This window comes from Trachypithecus francoisi, unplaced genomic scaffold, assembly GCF_009764315.1.
Source record: "Trachypithecus francoisi isolate TF-2019V2 unplaced genomic scaffold, Tfra_2.0 Lachesis_group1, whole genome shotgun sequence".
Classification (NCBI taxonomy): Eukaryota; Metazoa; Chordata; class Mammalia; order Primates; family Cercopithecidae; genus Trachypithecus; species Trachypithecus francoisi.
This window is the reverse complement of record NW_022681454.1, coordinates 64,595,970-64,612,974: the sequence shown is the minus strand read 5'-3', so window position 1 is coordinate 64,612,974 and position 17,005 is coordinate 64,595,970. Positions and strand designations below refer to the sequence as shown.

Below are 17,005 nucleotides of genomic sequence, written 5' to 3'. Positions count from 1 at the left end.
TTTAATATTACCTACCAGTTTTGTGTAACTGGTTACAGAAATTCTTAAAAAACTGTAGATATCATCCTGACTAGCTTACTGATGAATACAAACAAAATGCCAATGAAGTGACTTACTGTGTATCACCAACAGGTTTAATTAAAGACAATGACAAAACTAGAACACAGGTTTCCTTGAAAGTATTTTTTCCTCGCTACCACAATGCAGATTTAAAACAAATCCTTAGGCTTTAGCTTTGTCACTGTAAATAAAACTAGTGTGAATGCAGGAAAGATACTACATGCTGGTATGAATATGAATGCAGTAAAACTATAGTTTTAAATATCCTTTAAGAGTAAAGTGCCTGTGTTCTTTTCAGGTCAATATAAATATAAAACAGTGCAAATTTGATACTATAAAAAAATTAGTCAAACATTCAAATATTCCTCATGTTTATAAAGGCCAAATTCCAAACGCCAAAACTCCAGGTATAACTCAAATTAAGATTCAAAAAATTATTTCATAGATTGTTTTCTTGAGCGGCTCTATTTCTGTGTTATAGCTGGTTACCACTGGGAGAGCTGGACAGTTAACTTAAAATACAGAATATAAGAGGGTTAAAAGTCTATTTATGAAGTAAAGTAGAAAGCACGTACAAAGTAGTTCACTTACAGAAGACTAAAACAACAAATAGAAAAACTAAATAAACGATTCTGTGATCTGAGTAGACTAAAAAATGTTATCAGGTGTATAAATACTTAACCAAACTATTAACATAACTCTGTGTGTATCTTATGTTAGAAATAGAAGGAAGTTTTTAATACAACAGGCCTAGGTCAATCATTTCTGCTAAAATGTGCTTCAAAAAAGGCAAATGGGGTTCCTAAAATTCCTAAACAAAAAGCATTTTTATGTCTATTATTGCATAATAAAACAAACTAGTAACTGGATAAAAAAATACAAAAGATAACCATCAATCTTTACCAATTTATTTTATACAAAACAGTAGCAATGTAGAATATGGGAATCGTCTTCCGCTGCCACGCACGCAAGTTGTGAACATTCCAAGCCAATGTATACAATTTGGAGGGGAAGGCTAAACAATAGCATCAACCACGCTACTGAACATAGGAATTTTTCATTTAAAAAGATTAAAAATTAGATAGCAATGTCTTCTTAATATTGCTCTCATCATTGAAGACTGAGGAAAAATAAAAAGTGACTTTATAAGTTTTTTAAAAAAGAGGCAATGGGGAAAAAAACAAGAGGCTGCTACAACACTGCCATACAGTCAAACCATCATACTTCAACATTTGCATACTTGATAGCAGCATTATTTTTACTGAACCGTGTGCAACTACATGTAGAAACACATCAAAGCAAAATATCATGGCAGTTATCAATCAAGATCCAAAAATAAAAAAACAAACAGAAAAATAACTCTAGGATGAACACACTATAAGAACATTTATGGAGAAAGAATCAATATCTACATTCTTGGACTGTTCCATTCTGCCCCAATAAAAGTGTCAATTCAACTGTCAACTGTGGATTTTTGGCGGATTTGAGTTTTTCCAGTTCTTATGATACTGCATGCTTGGAACAAAGGGGGTCATAATAAATCCTTCTACACAATGAACTTTATAGGTAGACAGCTGAAAATAAATTTACTACTTGTAAACACACACAAAAAAAAATACAAGATTTTTTGTATCTTTAAACAATCAGTGCTTCCAAAAGCCCATTATCTTCTATATCGACCTCTCTCCCCTCGGTCTCTGTCTCGATCACATAATCGCTCTCTTTCTCTTTCTCTATCACGTCCTCTATCTCGCTCTCTGTCTCGTCTGTTATCTCTAGGGCGGTCTCGCTCTCGTTCCCGATCTCTTTCACGGGGTCTACTTCTCCGGCCACTGACAACAGCTTGTGTGCGACGAAGGAAATCATCCACCCTCATATCATAATCATGCTAGAAAAGGGAAGAAATGTGTTAGGTACGTCAAAAATGCAAATAGTGTAAGTGGATCCCTGATTTGAAAAAAAAAATTATATAAACAATTTTAAAATACAAAAAAAGAAAAAAGTCTCTGTATTATAACTGGTGAAGAGAACAATCTAAAGAAATGCAATAATAAATTAATTCACAGAAGGTTAATATGCTGGCATGGTTTAGAAAAAGGATGATGTCTCATTAGACATCTACAACAGATTACTCAAATGCAGTTTTCTACTTAACTTTAATGACTTTTTCATCGGATCCTTTCAATAAGATTTAGGCCAAAGAAATTAACTAGTGATGACCTTCAACTATTATCCATATATACTGCCAATTATGCTAAATGTCATCAATGTTTTTCTGGCACAGGCTAGCTCGACATTTTTCCTTCAATTCTACCAACTTCAATTTTACAAACTGAGAGTATTATGTTCCAGATTTTCTTTCAAACTAAATTGTTACAACTAAGTGATGTGCAAGAAAAGTTGTGGCTGCTCCTAAACTTGGCCTCTGCTCTACTTTAAACTTTCTACTCTTAATTCTTAGCTCGTCTTACTGATTTTGGTGTTTTCTCAAAATTTAGCCAAAATAGGATTCGAAAACACAATCCTACATTACCTTTTATATATGTGATTATATAAGCAGAGAATATGTATACTAACCAAAACATCACTACATAAAGATCCATAAAATAGAACTTGTTAAAAAGGATAAATATAGTTCAGGAAAACAAACAAACAAACAAAAATCTTAGACTTCCTATTTTAAAAGCCATGTGATCAGTTAAGAGAATTTTTAAGACACCATAACCCATCTAGTCAACTAAGATTTCATTATAGACAGACTGTGTATTTCTTTCTTGTATGCCTAACTGAAAATAAACTACTAATTTAAAGTCTGTGAATTAGTTAACGAGTACCCTCAAATTATTTTACACAATGTTAAAGGTCATACAACTTGATTTAGAGAAAATTACTATCTTTATGAGGATAAGGAAATTACTGACAACACATAAAAATATCTCCAAGGCCAGAAAGCTACTCTGATTCTCACAAATAGGCCCACTAGTCATCTTAAGCTGGAAAATAAAAGTATCTTTATTTGGCCCCATACACACTCATCACCGTAAGTAGGGAGTGGAAAAAAAAAAATCTAACTTGCATATCCTACTTAGTTTAACAACAAAACTACCTTTCTAAGGCTATCAATCTTATATGCATATGAATTATGCTTCCAACACCTGCCAGAAGACAGATTCCACTTTTAAAATAAAAGTACTATTAGGGGGAAAAAAAGCATTTAATAAACTCAGCCCCACTAGTTAAAAACCCAGACAACTCAAACTAGAGTCTTTTTTTCATTGGTCCTGTTTTGAAGCCATCAAAAAAAGCTTTCACATCAATCTTATCAAATAACAGAATCAATGAATAAAGGACATACCTGCTACATATGGTAACATCCAGTTATTCTTTGTTAACATCACAATAACCAGAGGTAACACAATTCATTAGTTACTAGCTTTAACATATGGTAAAAATAAAAACAAATGACTAAATGAGATTACAGCTTACCAGCTAACTTAATATACACCATCTATCCTATAAAAATTGAATCAAAATACACAAAAAGTTGAAAAAATATCTATCAATATTAATTACACAGCATAATTAAGGTCTCAATATGGAAAGAACATAGCCTAGGTACTACCTAAAAGGAGTTCTATTTGTAGGCGTTTGCCTTCAGCAGTTTGTGATCTGATCAGTAGAAGAAATATATTCTACCTATATAATCCAAAGGGGCATAATCAGGCATTTTTAATAAAAACAAACTAGGAATTACTCCAAAATAGTCTGCAGTTTAAGAATATGCAATGGTCTGTCATTCACCATACTGTGGTCTCCCCATATTTAAATTACCTACAGAATTCTAAGTAGTTCCCTCACACCTTTGCCTCCTTGTGCACTTACTACTCGTTTATCTCTGTATCTTGCTTCATGTGGTACTGGATGATGTCCTGAGTAAGGGGGATGAGCTTGAGGAGGTGGAGCATGGTGCTGATAGTAAGGATGGTGTGGAGGTTGTTCCATTCCTGGGTAAGGGGGCTAAAAAAGGAAAATCATTCCCATTAAGAATCTACCAAATACCCTTGTAAACAAGCCATTCTTAGACACCTTCATCCAAAATGCCAATCCCAAACAAGTGAATCTGTACTAGACATTTACTTTGATGGCATTAAGGTGTTTCAAAATATCCTTTTTGTTTGTTGAAAATTTGCACATCTTCTAAGATATAACATGTTTATACTTTTCTACTCCTATCATATAAATACTAAGGGAAATAGCAAACCCTTACATGGTGCTTACTGTGAGCCAGGCATTGTTCTAAGCACTTTACTAGTCTCATTTAATTCTCACAACCTTATGAGATAGATACTATTGTTCCCAGTTTACAAAAGGGAAAACCGAGGCAACAAGCAGTTAAGTAACCTGCTTATAGTCACACTACTGTTAAAGTGGTGAAGCAGACATACGGCATCAGGCATCCTAGTTCTACAACTGGTAAACTGGTTAACCACTTTGTATGTATCTACTCTTAAAAACTTCAACAGGCCCGGTGTGGTGGCTCATGCCCATATCCCAATGCTTTGGGAGGCTGAGGGAAAAGAATCCCTTAAGCCAGGAGTTGGAGACTAACCTGGGTAACAGAGTGAGATCCTGTCTCTATAAAGAAATTAGCCAGGCACAGTGGCATGTGCTGTAGTCCCACCTACTCAGGAAACTGAGGCAGCAGGACCACTTGTGCCTATGAGTTCAAGACTGCACAGAGCTATGATCACACCACTGCATTCCAGCCTGGGAGACCAAATGAGACCCTGTCTCTTTAAAAAAAAAAGGGGGGGGGGGGTCAGGAGCAAATTACCTTTTAAATGCCATTAAAAAATGAATAGAAAGTAAATTAAAGATTACTTTCATAGTTACTATCAAGATAATATATTAAATTTTTAAAATTTCCCAAAATATAAAGGGAAAGTCTCAATCATCTGCATACAATAGTATAAAACTGTATACCTTAAAGAGACACAAAAGTCAGATGAAGAGGCCATATAACATATAGCATTTAAAATAAAGAGATAAATTAAAATGTAAGAAAACAGTAGAAGCTAAACTTCCAGGTTTTTATTTCTTGAAAATTAATGCACCAGCTATCTTCAATATCTTAAAATATACTCCAAGAAGACAAGTTTTCTTAAAGGAAATAGTTAAAAAGCAGGAATAATCAGGGTTTAATTAATCTTATTTTACACAGAAAATTTAGTGAGTATTCGATCAGGCACTATGCTAAACTTAACATGCACTTTGTAAATTTATCTTCTTGACAATGAGAATGACACTACTACATTAAATGTTAAGCTATACCAGGACAATCATGATGTCAATTTCATTCACCATGACATAATCAGAACAAGCACAGTGCCTTCCACAGAGTAAGTACTAAATTTTACATTTGATAAGCCAACTATAGAATTTTACAGATGAGGAAAACTAAGAGTTGTATTAAGAAATTTACCCAAGGTCACAGAGATGGGAAGAAAAAGAAATATATCTGAACCCAAGCAGACTTTGCACTACTAATCACTACCATAATACGCTATTACAGTTCTGAAACCTGTACTATTAACACAAATGAGCTTTTGGTCTTTACTTTGAAAGACAGTATACAATTATTTATCACCAAAAATCTGTATTTTAAGTCTTTTTGAGATGGAGTCTCCCTCTGTTGCCCAGGCTGGAGTGCAGTGGCGCTGTCTCGGCTCACTATAACCTCTGCCTCCTGGATTGCAAGCAATTCTCCTGCCTCAGCCTCCCTGAATAGCTGGGACTATGGGCATGCGCCACCACACCCAGCTAATAATTTTTGTATTTTTAGTAGAGACGAGGTTTCACCGTGTTGGCCAGGCTGGTCTCGAACTCTTGACCTCAGGTCATCTGCCCGCCTCAGCCTCCCAAAGTGCTAGGATTGCAGGTGTGAGCCACGGCGCCCAGCCAGTTTAAGTCTCTTTAATGAGCAACTGTAACAATCATATTCTGAGTGAGCACCTGAAATATTAGAACGGCAAATGAAGTTATGTAACTTATAAAAATAGAATAATACAAACCATTCCTTGCCAAGGTGGTGGTGGTCCCATGTTATGAAATTCCCTCACATAATCATTGTAGGACTAAAATGAAAGATGATAATGTCAATATAATTAAAAATTATCACAGAGCTGCAAAATAAATCAGAGCCTGATTTTATCTACATTAAATAGATAAAATGAAATGCTTACCCCATTTAAAAACACATCTCGGCGAACTCCTGAAAATCGTCTGTTGGGAATAAGATTTGTGAAACTAAATTCAGGTAATTCATAAACTAGTTCCAAGAATGTAATTCAAAGCTAGGCAAGAGTGAACCCGACTTACCTGTCTACTTCCTGGTATCGTGGATCCTTTAAATACCCTGTTCAAACATCAAGCATTTTAGTAAATCAAATTTATATTTTTCTATTATGGCATTATAATTAAACCTTCCTTACCACTCGTTTCAATTCTTTCCATGAAATATGTACTTTAAGTGATGCTACTATTGTATTATCCCATTTTCAAATTTTCTTCTCAGATTACATGATAATCTAGGAAATAACTAATTATATCATAGAATTGTAAACTGCTAGAGAAGCTTTCATATACGTATCTTCTACGTTCACAGTCCAAATCTTGCTAATCAGAAAATTTCTTCATTCTGCATCACAGAGAAGGTAAGGGCAGAGGAACTACCTTGAGCACAGTATGACAGGACTTCCTTAAATGTTTACTTTCCACCTTGGGTATATGTAGGCCTTACCAAGTAAAACAGATAAGCTTTTTAAAATGTTAACTTAAGGGGGAGGGAAAAAAATTGCAAAAGTTGCAAAAATGAAGATGTATACACTGAAAATGAAAAATCGATGGTGATTAGAAAAATATTGCTTCCCCTGCTTCTTTTAGTAAGGACCCAACAAATTAAAATGTAGAAACATATGAGTGGTCATGTTACTGGGGAAAAACTATTTTCACTTTCTACAACAGGATATCCTATTTTGGAAGAACGAGGCTAATCAAGCCACCTGTTACATAATAGTGCTATAACGATCACCAACATCAATCTCCTAACTGCCTAAGTTTCACAAGTGTATCACTGACTCTGTTCTAAATACATGATATCCCTTCTTGAATGTAGTTTGCTATCTCAAACTCCAGTAAGGGATAGATTAATTGAAAAGCTACATTTAGAGATTACGTACCAAATATTTCCCATTCCTCTCCAAAGACATAAAGATTTTTATTAAAAAGCCTGATAGAATATAAGGTAATTGCTTTTCATAACTACATTTAATCTTAAACACATGTGCAGATAAGTTTCCATTTTTGCAAAATTGGCAATTTCAGGTAATAGGATATGATGAGTTACACTGAAATAGACTGGACAAAAAGGAAGAATTACACTAATGAGAACTACTAAAATTTCCCAAGATTTAAATAGTCAGGTCCTGAATTTTTTTCACTTTTAAAACTGCAGGATTGTGAGGGTTGTTTTTAATTTTTTAATTTTATTTTTTTTCCAATAATTTGAAATCAAATATCTGCAGGATTATAAAATATTAACCTGGTCTCTGGTGAAACTCAGGGGGATAGTCAATCCTTGGTTTCTTTCTGCTGTTATGAATATCATAATCTTCTGGTCGACGCCTACACAAATTAGACACATTAGAAATTAAACCAAAAACTGCTGGGAGAACAAATAGTAAAGTAAGAGTTTCTGACAGAGATAAGTACAAAACATAAGCCATTATTTACTTTAACATCTTGATTTTTAGTTTTAAAATTCCTGCATTTTGATTCTCAAATTAATTCCTACAAACCAAACCTTAAATGTACTGCTGGAAGTAGATATTCTCTGCCATCTCATGCTATGATGAGAAAATTGCAGACTAATCCAATCAAAACATGTAAATCACATTTTAGTAGTCTAAACAAAAGTAAACAGAGCCATTCTCAAACTAAATACCAGTTTAACAATTAAAACATTTTCCCAAATAAAGTCTCCATTCAGTTGAAAAATAAAAATTAGAAAAACCTATCATCATTGTACAATATGTAACTCTAAAATCTATATATTTAAAACTTAGGTCATTTTAGGTTAAGTCTAAACAAAATTAAGAATTTATTTTTCCTCTGCTTTGCACAAAATTATGATTTTTACATGATCATACAGAAAATTTGATACTTATTAAAAGCAACTTTACAGGAAAGTTTTTAAAAATCTTAATAGTTTAAAAAACTAATTTCTTAATATTCCTTAATAACATTTAGTTTTCCTTTCTACATTTAATGACATTTAAGAATTAAGGGAATTTTTTTTTTCCAGAGACAATGCCTTGAAATAAAACTGGCTTTTATAAATTGGCAAGTAATGGGTCAGAATTTTAACAGAGTTCATAAAACTAGTTCAAAATATATTCTTTAGAAGGTGAAATTTTACTGACTACAAAGGGCTGTTCTCTATTGTCTTTCATAAATTGGGTTTACTTAACACATCATTAAATACACTTCAATTTACTTAGCAGCTAATAAAAGTTAAACAAAAAAAAAGTCCAAAATATTTAGAAAATAAATCTTTTTACCCTTAATGTCAAATTAAAAACTTGATAACAACCTGGCATTCACTTGTTTGCAGCTATTTGTCTGAATACCAACTACTTTCATTAACTTTTTCAACACAGTTCATTCAAACTGCAAAGTTAAGTGCAATAATCCCAAGCCCCCCCAACAGAATAAAAACAGTTGCATCTACAATAAATAATACTAAGAAAGTTAAAAGCTGGTTTAAAAAATAAACATACCGCTTTCCTGTAGTTTGGGGAGTGCATTTACGACCGGTATAAAACATGATAGTAACAGTTCATATAGTAGTCCAACTACTGACTTTAAGCTGTAAGCCACATACATAAATGGAGGCCCTGGCAGGCTTGAGAGAAGGTGTAGTGGTGTAATAAGTATAGTTTGCAGTCCATTGCAAAACTGAGGTAAAAACTTCACTTGTATACACTGTATTGCACTGGAAACCTCTTAGTTTAAAACTTCAAAAGACATCTTGGTGCTCAGTCCTTTTAGGCCAAAAATAAGGGGCTCTGCCAGGTTTCCTCCTACCTACTCGACAGTGTCCTTTTTAAGCTCAAAGAAATGGGGACTCTTGTTGGATTATCTGTACCTACCACAGGATGTTTCCACCAAAAGGAAATTTAACCAAAGGTTTCATCCCATCAACCATACATCCAATAGTCTTTAGCAGAATATTTTAGATTTAGCTGTATGCAAATCTACACAGGGGAAGGTGTTGGGTAGAAGGGCTTAAATCAGTCCTTTGCAAAGACTTCTCCAATTCTGTAACAAGTTAAACCCCCTTTTTCTGGAAAATGCTGTTTAGTTCATAAAGTAGTGATCAATAACCATGGCGATCCTCTAAAAAACACTTTAAGTCCACAGGTACTGCCAGCATCTGGAAAAGTTGTAAACAGACACAGCAACAGCCCTTCTTTTTGGTTTGTTGCCGGGTCTCCCAGGGCCACTTGATCCCCTTTGGAAAGACCCTATTGTTTTCAGAAGCTCAGCAAGATGTGTGAATTCACTGGGTACATGTTAGAGAATATTTGGCAATAGGGTTAACACATCACGGTGATAAAATCTGAAATAGTCCCAATAATGCTCCTCTTGAGTATCAAAATAACTTAAAATATTTTATCCTCTAAATGAGGCGTCATCTTCTGAAAAAATATTAGTGATCCTTTATAAAAGTCCCATATCTGATAAGGCTTATCCAGAGACATACCTGAAAGAAAAGGCTTTTTAAAAAATATTAACAATTTTTGCAAATAAAGACTTCCTCCTCTTCCTCCTTTCTAGCCTGTTCTTAGCAACAAATGCCTACCTCATTTCAATTGTATACATTGTATTATCAGAGTACTATCTAATCTAAACTGGTTATCACTGGTTATACTTTTTTCAGAATAAGGAAAGATCCCCATTTTCCTCTTGAAAAATGACTGAGACCAAGGTGACCATGTGAAATCCTCAATGAAGCCACAAACTAGTCCATGCAGCTTGATTTGAGGATTTTCTTTTTCTTCTTTACCGCAGGACAAACTTTTGACGAATCATATTCCTCCATCATGTTATTCTGATACATGTGCCTATTATCAGTCCAAAGAACGTTTCTAACCTTCCCACATCCCGGACTGGTTCTCGACGGGATGGACGTCCTCGTGATCTGGGCTGAGAATGCATTCTTCTCTTGTGACGCATTTTATGAATGACCTGATACAAGTCAATACTTTCATCGGGGGGAAACAGAAGACAAAGCTGGGTTCCACATTCAAGTTCAATTTCCTAGAATAGGAAAGCAGTAATTTATAGAACAAAAACAGACCCTTTCAATAGACTTGCACTTTCCTGATGTACCAGAACAAAAACTGACTTGGAAGTTTTGTTCCCAAGTTGATGATCATGTGCAATTCCAGTAAGATTTCCAGATTTATGAAACATTTCAAAAGTGTTTTGTGTATTTATATAAAGGGTAAAAACTGAAAGTGTAGAATCACCAAAATTAAATACACAAATGCAGTTGCTTAAAATTCTGTGACAATCACCCTCTGAAAAGAAGGGACTATTTCTTTGTGCAAAATACAAAAATACCAGGACAAAGTCATTTAATACAATGGAGAAAAAACACATCTTAGTGTGTGTACCAACAACTTTGATAATTATGATCTAAGTGCTCTGAAATACATTAGATTTACCACAAAGGCAGACCAATCTATGGGCTCTTTAAAATTAAATTATTTTCAGTTATTTGTAATTGAAAAAGTGAAAACATTTTTACTTATGAGCAATAAAATGTCATATTGCTTTTGTGTGGCCAGGCACAGTGGCTCATGCCTGTAATTCCAGCACTTTGGAAGGCCCAGGCAGGCCGATGGCTTGAGGCCAGGAGTTTGAGACCAGCCTCGCAAAATGGTGAAACCCGTCTTGCCCCAAAATACAAAAATTTGCCACTCTCATAACCCAGTCTCCAAAAAAATTAAAATTAAAATAAAAAATAAAATAAAATAAAATGTAATTCTGGTTCAGAATTACATGTGACAATTACAAGGGTCAAAGGTTTTGGTTTTCAATTACTCCACATTTTCAATTCCATTTGTAGACTTGAAAACCTGAGTACATATATTTACTCTTTTCAGAAAGCTGCTTTCTACTCAGAAAACTTTAGCACACATACTAAATGGCAATTCTAAAATGTATTACAGAAACTGAAGAATCTGTTAAACAGTGATAATATAGTTAAAAAATTTTTTTAATCTGGCAAATTCTCTTTAGAAATATTTCCTTCAGGCCGGGTGCGGTGGCTCAAGCCTGTAATCTCAGCACTTTGGGAGGCTGAGATGGGCAGATCACGAGGTCAGGAGATCGAGACCATCCTGGCTAACGCGGTGAAACCCCGTCTCTACTAAAAAATACAAAAAAAAAAAACTAGCTAGGCGAGGTGGCGGGCACCTGTAGTTCCAGCTACTCGGGAGGCTGAGGCAGGAGAATGGCGTAAACCTGGGAGGCGGAGCTTGTAGTGAGCTGAGATCTGGCCACTGCACTCCAGCCTGGGCGACAGAGCGAGACTCCGTTTCAAAAAAAAAAAAGAAATATTTCCTTCAATTATATCAAAAGAAAGTACCACACAAAGCTGCCTATATTTCAACATTAATGATGTCTTATTAGTCTTAATCAGTTATTATAAACTTCAGATAAGACTATTTTTTCAAATTCTCACATGATCTCAGATGGTTAAAACAAATACATCAATAAAGATCTCTAAAAGGGTTGATTAAATGTACTTCTTAAAGAATCAATTAAAACCACAAACCTGTCCATCACGTCCGATCTTTACTGGTTTATGTTCATTCCAAGGATTGGTGAGATGTGCCGACTTAGTGAAGGGTAATTCACGCCTAAACACAAAGTAATATCAATTACATTCTTCTGCAGAATCCTTTAAGGACCTTCTACTACTTCTAGCAGTGAATTCCTGTATTAATTGTAACTTATTATGACTAAAATTTTAAAAATCACTTACAGTGGTTGAGTTTATTCCCTACAGAAAGCCTCTTCAGAGACTTTTTCCATATTCTCCGGCTTTCTAAAAAGAACTTAAGAGCAAGGGCTTGAGAACCAAGATAACTCGGGGCTTAAACCCCAGCTTGCTCTCTTCTCTGAGCCTGAATCTATTCCTCTGATAAAAAAGAATATCACCATCTACTTTACAGTTGTTTTACGCAGTTTGCAAATGAAATGACACATAAAATATTCAGCATATCCCTTTCCTCTACAACCTCAAAACACTTAAAACTGACCAAAAAGAAGCTGGACCTTAACCCAGCTGTTAAAACCAAATGAAAATAGAAGTGTCCCCTATTCTCAGTTGGAGGCTGCTTTCCCTGTTCAAGTGTACTACCTCACTGAATATGGCAATATTCTTCACCACCCATAGAATGGCTTGAGTTGTGCAATAAATTATTTATAAATGCATATATTTATATTAATTATGCCCTTTACTGAAACTCAAAGGCAGTATCTACGTAATTTAAATATTAAAAACCTGGTTTTAAGATTTCTGAGCCATAGGACAAAATGGTCTCACCAAACTTAAAAAGATACCCTGTATTTTTATAGTGCTTTGTCAGCCTAACACAATGTCACACGATTACAAAGATGACACAAAATCAAGTTGTTAGCTGCCAAGATATAATTGTAAATTAACAGTATTTAAGGTTTTATATGCCTGTGCATAAAACAAATAATGCCAAAATAAATAAATACTTTAAAGAACTATTCACTGTACCTATAACACAAATGAAACTGTTCAGCCAAAGGACATACAAAGACGAGAAAGATAAAAGAGTCTGCATCCCTAACCTTTCTTCCATAGCCATCAAAGAAAAAAAAAAACCAGGCACACACAATTTTCAAAGAGAATGGGTACTATGTGCACAATACAGAAGATTTGTTTTGCTTTTAATAAGAGTGGTCATGTCTATTTTCAAAGAAAGAAAAATAATCACAAAATGCTTCATGAAAGAAGTGGTACATGAGTTAAGCTTGAAAGAAAAATAACCCAGGTAAAGCCTTATGTAGAGAACTAAGGCAGGAATATATCTGAAACAAAGAGAACGGCTAGAACAGAGGCATAATGGAAAAAGGAAAACATAAGTAACTTTACCCAGTGAACATGCCACATAACCTTACATGAATTTTCTTGAAAGTGAATACTGACTGCTCAGATCTTTCTTTAAATTTAATTTTTTAGAGATTGGATCTCACTATTTTGCCTTGGCTGGTTGCGAACAAATGGGCTCAAGCAATCCTCCCACCTCAGCCTCCCAAAATGCTAGGATTACAGGTGTGAGCCACCACACCTCGCCCGAATGCTCAGATCTTATACAACTTTTTTTAAATCTCAGGAAAAACTGTGACATTTTCCAGGGAAATAGAAGTATTTTAGAGTTAAATTAACAAGGTGGTATAGACCGGGCGCGGTGGCTCAAGCCTGTAATCCCAGCACTTTGGGAGGCCGAGACGGGTGGATCACGAGGTCAGGAGATCGAGACCATCCTGGCTAACACGGTGAAACCCTGTCTCTACTAAAAAATACAAAAAACGAGCCGGGCGAGGTGGCGGGCGCCTGTAGTCCCAGCTACTCCGGAGGCTGAGGCTGGAGAATGGCGTAAACCCGGGGGGCGGAGCTTGCAGTGAGCTGAGATCTGGCCACTGCACTCCAGCCTGGGCGACAGAGCGAGACTCCGTCTCAAAAAAAAAAAAAAAAAAAAAAAACAAGGTGGTATATTCTGTGATGGTAGTGATATATATATACATGGAAGAGTGGTCAGTGAGTAATGAAAATACCCACTAAGTATCACTTAAAGGCTTGGTTTCTTTTTCTAATATACACCCTACTTCATCCATCAAGAGTGAGTCAAAAATACTGAATTTTTTTTTTCCCCTTTTCAGGATGTCAGAAGCAGAAAGACTAGAACAAGTCCACACCAAAGCTTGAATATCCAGAGGCAGATACCTAGTTTTCTTTGTATTCTGTTCAATAATTTAAATTTTTCTTCTAATTGCCAGTTTAAAACAGTTATAGGAAAGGAATAAATGAAAACCTATAGCCAACAAAATATAAGAAGGTTATAAATTAATGGGATTATCACTGTTATTTAAATATCAGGAAGTAAATACCCATGATCCAAGCAGAAGTAAAAGCACAGGCCAAGCTAGATGTATCATTTGGGGTTGAGATTCTTTGGTGGCACTGGTTCCAACTATATTCAAGAGACATCTGTGCACTGTTTCAACAGTTAATCTCAGCCAGAACATCACAGAAAACTGTGAAGTCTGAGGCAAAACAGGGCTCAGAATTAAGAAAATTGAAGGGTCTGTGATCCATGTATCCTTCTTACTTTATCCTTTCTTCTCAGATCGCAATCACAGAACAACCAGTTACCTTCTGAGCAGCTATGTTATGAAGCATACAGATACAACTTATCTTTACTGTGAGTTCTTTGAGAACATGTAAGGGACTCTCTGACCTAAGTGGTTCTGCAAATACTGCAAATTTAACAAAACAGTGTAAAATTGTGCACAGTTTTTTGTTTTGTTTTGAGACAGTCTCACTCTGTTACCCAGGCTGGAGCGCAGCAGCATGATCTCGGCTTGCTGCAACCTCCACCACCTGAGTTCAAGCGATTCTCATGCCTTAAGCCTCCCATGCAGCTGGGACTACGGGCATGTGCCACCACATCTGGCTAATTTTTGCATTTTTAGTAGAGATGGGGTTTCACCTTTTTGGCCATGCTGGTCTCGAACTCCTGGCCTCAAGTGATCCACCCACCTCAGCCTCTCAAAGTGCTAGGATTACAGGCATGAACCACTGTGCCCAGCCATGCAGAGGCTCTTATAGGCTGGACAGTAGTTTGCTGATTAATGTTAAAAAGAAAAAAGGAGGCCGGGTGCGGTGGCTCATGCTTGTAATCCCATCACTTTGGGAGGCTGAGGTGGGCAGATCACCTGAGGTCAGGAGTTCGAGACCAGCCTGACCAACATGGAAAAACCCCGTCTCTACTAAAAATACAAAATTTGCTGGGCATGGTGACACATGCCTGTAATCCCAGCTACTAGGGAGGCTGAGGCAAGAGAATCGCTTGAACCTGGGAGGCCGAGGTTGTGGTGAGCCAAGATCGCGCCATTGCACACCAGCCTGGGCAGCAAGAGTGAAACTCCATCTCAAAAAAAAAAAAAAAAAAGAAAAGAAAAATGGAGACACTAAATGAAAAGAGAAATGGGTTATTTGGAATGGACATGAAAGGAAAATAATTATCTAGTCAGTAAATGTAACTCTGGATGAATAATATTTCATAGACTATGCCTTATTTTGAGCTAATTACAGGTGGCAACCTTAGTAAGTCACTTTTTATGCCTCCATCTTTATCAGCTAAAACACTTATCTGGTTGCAATCTTCCATGTGCCTATCAACTACTTGAACCATCAGGAATTTAACAGGTTTGAGGTGGGTCTCAAGATTGTGCTTTTTAACAATCAGATGCTACTGATACAAGTGATCCAGTGATCACACTTAAAGAGGCTTAAGTCTAGTTATTATTATATCCAAAGTGTATTTAAATAGAAACCTAGTAACTATTATATCTGAAAAAGAAAAATACATTAACAGCAGTTACTGTTATTGATAGCAAAATCCTTAGCATTTGTATTTATTAAATTTAAATCATTTTAATTTTGAGACTCAAATGTAATTCTCAGTATATATAGAGAATTTAAACTCAGAGTTCAAATGACTTATCTAAGGAAAATATCAATGTTAGAAATATCACATGCCCTCCAGAACTGTAAAGTATTGCAAAATTGCTCTTGAATAGAACTTAGGAGTATTAAAAAAATTAAAACTATAGTTTTATTATGTAAAAATACTATTTCTAGGTAAACCCATAAACTTACTTTTAAATAATAAAAGCCCTTTACTGCCCATAATTTTACATCTCATGTTAGTAGGATAGACAATTTGAGTCTGTCTGCCTCTTCGGTTGCTTAATACACTTCAAACAAGTCAGTAGAATAGTCAGTAAGTCAATGAAGAATATGAAGAATGAATAATCCACGAAAAATTAAATTTATCTTAAAATTAAGAAACAAATTTCCTTATCAGTAATGTAAAAATGAAGGTTAACAGAATAACATTCAAAACAAAATATGCTGCAACCCACGTAAAAATGGGCAATTATTTTCTCTCCTGTTCTCAAGAAAGCAACACCTGCAAATATGTTACATTACAATGTTTCCTCTAGCCTTTACAGAGCAGTCACATACACACATAAAATAAAAATAAATAAAAATGTGCATCTCTCTGCTGAAAAAAATCACTCCCTTTCCCTATAAATGGTCACCAGATTTTCAACTTTAATTTTGATTTCAAAAAAACTATTAAATTTATATTTTAAAATCCCTGGGGGCAATATAGAGGAGGTGGGAGATAGTACTAACAGTCTCACTACGTAACACTGCATTCCAATACCGTAATTATGGATTTTTTCATTTGTTATACCTTTCCATGCTGATATGTGCAAGATTACTTCCACATATATTTAACAAATTATAATCTGTTTAACTAATTTTCTATTTCAAAGAATTTATATGATTTCCAACTCTTCCCCACAGAAAGTAATAATGGGATGAGTATTTTTTCTGCACATAGTTTTTTGCTATGCTATTATCAACCTAATACAATTACGTGTCACTTAATGACAGGGATACACTCATCAGGTGATTTCATTGTGTGAACATCACAGAATGTACTTACACAAACCTAAATGGTCTATCCTACTACATACCTAGGAT

General features: G+C 35.2%; 1 protein-coding gene across 4 annotated transcripts in view; it reads right to left on the bottom strand.

The window, feature by feature from the left end:
- Positions 1–946: 946 nt before the first annotated feature.
- The window catches only part of YTHDC1 (YTH domain containing 1), a 38,681-nt gene continuing 22,622 nt past the window's right edge, over positions 947–17,005 (bottom strand). For 2 of the 4 annotated variants that reach the window (XM_033214537.1, XM_033214539.1), the window contains 8 exons: positions 11,966–12,050; positions 10,274–10,440; positions 7,661–7,743; positions 6,439–6,475; positions 6,303–6,366; positions 6,132–6,194; positions 3,943–4,077; positions 947–1,948 (listed from right to left, as the gene is read on the bottom strand). In XM_033214537.1, coding sequence (XP_033070428.1) covers positions 1,724–1,948; positions 3,943–4,077; positions 6,132–6,194; positions 6,303–6,366; positions 6,439–6,475; positions 7,661–7,743; positions 10,274–10,440; positions 11,966–12,050 — 859 coding nt within the window. In that variant the 3' untranslated portion in view covers positions 947–1,723. The remainder of the gene's footprint in view (positions 1,949–3,942; positions 4,078–6,131; positions 6,195–6,302; positions 6,367–6,438; positions 6,476–7,660; positions 7,744–10,273; positions 10,441–11,965; positions 12,051–17,005) is intronic. The other 2 variants (XM_033214538.1, XM_033214540.1) reach the window with 1 other exon arrangement.